This window comes from Myotis davidii, unplaced genomic scaffold (assembly GCF_000327345.1).
Source record: "Myotis davidii unplaced genomic scaffold, ASM32734v1 scaffold59, whole genome shotgun sequence".
NCBI lineage: Eukaryota > Metazoa > Chordata > Mammalia > Chiroptera > Vespertilionidae > Myotis > Myotis davidii.
This window is the reverse complement of record NW_006293001.1, coordinates 8215123-8219133: the sequence shown is the minus strand read 5'-3', so window position 1 is coordinate 8219133 and position 4011 is coordinate 8215123. Positions and strand designations below refer to the sequence as shown.

Here is a 4011-nt window from a genome sequence, read left to right as displayed (position 1 = left end):
TGGGAGGGCTCCAGGGCATGTCTGGCCCGTCTTGCCCAGTCCTGATCTGCTGGACCTTAGCAGCAAGCTAACCTACATGTCGGAGCATCTTCCCCCTGTTGGTCATTGCACGTCATAGCGACTGGTCCAACAATCAAACTAATAGTTGGACACTTAGCATATTAGGCTTTTATTATATAGGATATATGTGCTAAAGACAATAAATCTGTTTCACGAGCATGGCTCATTTTTAAAGGTGCTCTTAAGCAGGACCAGCATGGCTTAGGGGTTGAGCGTTGACCTATGGACCAGGAGGTCATGGTTCAATTCCTGGTCAGGGCACATGCCCAGGTTTCAGGTTCAATTCCTAGTGTGGGTGTGCAGGAGGCAGCTGATCAATGATTATTCTCATCATTGATTTTCTATCTCTGTCTCCCTCTCCCTTCCTCTCTGAAATCAATAAAAATATATACATTAAAAAAAAGTGTTCTTAAGGCATGAGACTGCGTCTGAACTATAACCTATATATTTATGAAAATATGTTTATCCACAAAGCACTATAATTACATGCATAATAATTATATGCTGTTTAATGTTTTTTCCCCCCAAACACAAAAAGAAAGTCATTCATTTTTTTATTAGTATAAGAAAAGTATCAAGAATGAACACTGGCCCTAGCTGGTTTGGCTCAGTGGGTAGAGTGTTGGCCTGTGGACTGAAGGGTCCCAGGTTCGATTCCAGTCAAGGGCACATGCCCAGGTTGCGGGCTTGGTCTCCAGTGGGGGGTGTGCAGCAGGCAGCCAATCAATGATTCTCTCTCATCATTGATATTTCTATCTCTCTCTCCCTCTCCCTTCCTCTCTGAAATCAATAAAAAATATATTTTTAAAAAGAATGACCACTGTTTCCATGAGAGATCATTAATGGGTCCTAGATTTTGGGAGTTAATTGCCAAATTACTCACTGATAAGCAATGATGTCTTAATAGTAGAAGACAATCTTAATCTGAATCCCCACATATGGTATCTTTCCTTCTATACTAAAGAAGCTTTTCATTTTATATAAACATACGGTATATACCGGAGAGACCCTCACATTATCAGGTGGAATCTATAGTTCTATCTGTGAAACAGTCTGCAGCTACATTTTGAGCCACTGCTCTAGCAAGTCATTTTCTCAGAAATAAGCAATTGCTCAGCTCCAGCCATTAATGTGAAAGTTATTTCAGATCACATTATAGTTATGAAGAAGAGTGGGTATTACATTTCATCTGGCATTTGTCTCAATGCCGTTCGCGGGACGGAATTTACCTCATAAATGCAGTGCATTAGAGCAGCTGCCACACCAGGAGCCGAGTTAAGGTTCCTGGAAGGCTTTGATGTGTTTTTATAAATAGAATTCTAGATATAAAGGGATTTTTCCACTCAGTGTACCATTACAGGACACAAGGAGAGCTGTAAATGACAATATAATATTCCAAGTATTTAAGATAGTAAAACAGCAGTTGGGCCTAGGAATTACAATTGTGTTCAACAGCGACTGGGTTTCAATGTTGCTTTAGTTTCTATGAAATGGCCCTGGAATACTCAACTCTCTCGAACCATGTTATGCTTATTTACATTATTTTCTAATCTGAATAAACTACATGAAAGAGATGGAAATGCACTTCAACATGTCCCTAACCTTGAATTTGCCCAAGGAGTATCCAACCCCATTTAGACACTGTGGGTGATAGAGAAGACACAGGGCACACCTCCTCCCCATTAATCTATGTGCACCAAAAAGACAGCCCTAACAAATCCCAAACTCAAATATCCAAGTTGCTTCTCATAATGTATGTCTCCTTATTGTATCACCAAAATATCTGGTTGCATTTGTTTCATATCCCAATTGATCTAGAAACTTTTCAGTAAGGAATTTCTAGAAAAGTCCCAACTTTGATATTCAAATAGTAACTGATCTAGGGACTAGCAGACACGCTAATATTTCTGAATTCATGGACAGAGGCAAAGGTACATCAGTGGGCAGGAATCTGAAATACTCCCTTTCTGGGATACGATTCTAATCTCATCTCATTTTCAATTATCCTTTTTTTTCTTTCGTGTGTGTGTGTGTGTGTGTGTGTGTGTAATGGTACACGCCCATTTTTTCTGTGCTCAGGGAAATGGTGCTTGATTCACATACTTAGAGGCTACTCCCTAAGCCACACCGTGAACTGGAGTCAGCAGGCCTGCTACAGCTCCACACCTCGGTACTGAGACAGGTCTGGGCTGTTATCAGCCTTTCCCCAGTAATTAAAAGCAGATCAACTGTTAGAAACAGGAATCATCCTCCTGCTTAACTGACTGTATCTCGCTCTCCAGCAAATGCACCTTTCCACACTTACTCCATCTGCTAACGCAATTAAGCTCTGATACTGAGCTTCACTCAGAACACAAACTACTTCCCTCACCAGGCTACATGCAGCCTCAAGCCACAGGTGTGGGGGCAGGCGACCAAAAAGCCAGGCGGCTGCCCAACCTAACGGACCCGCCTTAACCCCTTCCCCAACAATTTTTTTGTTAAAAACGTTTCTTTTTCAGACTAATTTTTTTATTTTGGTTCTATATAGTATTTTTGATGCTGGTTATGAAAACAGTTTGTAACTCGTCTTCCTATAAACCATATTTTTTTACCATATTTTCTTAGTATACTCGTCGACGACTGAAAAAGAACATTTTGTGAAAACGAGTATACACGTTTCTGCCGGGGAAGGGGTTAATCAGAAAACTCACCGAAGGAAGATACTGTATGTGTATAAAAACCCAGGCAGCAATGGCTCCTTACCTGATAGGGGTAGTTGTACCAGCAGTGCCTTGTATTCCACAGCCAGGGTGTCTAAAAAATGACAAAGAAACATATTTTACGTATTTTGGGAAAGAAGCAGGATGAGATATTTATGACAGGTTCTTCCACCAATCTGCAATATTTGGGTATTTCAATAATCTACCTCTGTGAGAACTGAAGGACTTAAGAATAAGATATGAAAGCAATTAGTATCCCATCACATATTCTCTCTGGGTAATCTATACTCAACTGGTAGTATTTCAGGCTACTTCTGGGATAGAGTCCTAGCTGGTGTCTTAATATTTTGCTGGTCACAAAGAGACATTCCTCCTATGTAATGAGCCTCAGGGCCCATCAGATGCAAATCATCTACCTCATTGTTATCAATGAACAATGTACCCTAAAACTCCTCCAATTCAATGTTTACAAAGCAACATTATTAATCAATTGTTCCATGCCTTAAACAAGGTTCAGTAACAGGCAGGCATACTTCTTGTTTCAGTAGGACACCTCAGACTAATTCTAGGCCTAAGGGAATTAGCTCTCAGGGCACACTCCACCCCCTGACTCATGGTCAAAGTCTTTTAAAGACAAAACAATCATTCTTGACTTGATAGCAATTACTTGGTTTACAGCAAGCATGTCAAACTCTCGGGGGCATGCAGTCCACAATGAATATTTTTGCAACCCAGCCAATATAACGGTATGTAAGAAACGTTTTAATAAAAATTTCGTAACTTAATTTTTACAATAATTATGTTATACGTAATTATGAATAACGGACTACAATGTTCGCTAATGGCTGACTACTATAATCGTGCTGTATTCATTTCCCTTATGCACCTTACGCACAGGCTCACCATTTCTCTCCACTAATACCAGCAGCGCATATTTTAGCAGCCGATTGCCGCATCATTAGTCTTGTACTGACTGGTTTGGTGTGCGCAACAGGAAATATTTCACTTTTGGAGAACAAGAAAAATAGGTTTATTTGCATTACAGTTATTAATTTGTGCAGTTATTCAGTGTCTGGTAAGTTTATGTTCAAAAAATATTAATTTTTATTAAAATGTTCTATTATTTTATGTTAATGATTACTCATTTATTTCAGCCCTTTGTATTCAGCAAGTCTCTATTGAAATAAACCTATGTTTCTATGAAAATTGGAGCTTTTGTTTTCTTGCAGCCCACATAAACGTAAACCTT

The 4011-nt window shown here is 39.5% G+C and overlaps 1 protein-coding gene across 1 annotated transcript in view; it reads right to left on the bottom strand.

Annotated features, from left to right (window-relative positions):
• CERS6 (ceramide synthase 6) overlaps window positions 1-4011 on the bottom strand; it is a 262024-nt gene that overhangs the window by 71694 nt on the left and 186319 nt on the right. Inside the window, exon 5 of the mRNA XM_015565753.1 lies at window positions 2806-2856. Within this exon, the coding sequence (XP_015421239.1) occupies window positions 2806-2856 (51 nt within the window). The remainder of the gene's footprint in view (window positions 1-2805; window positions 2857-4011) is intronic.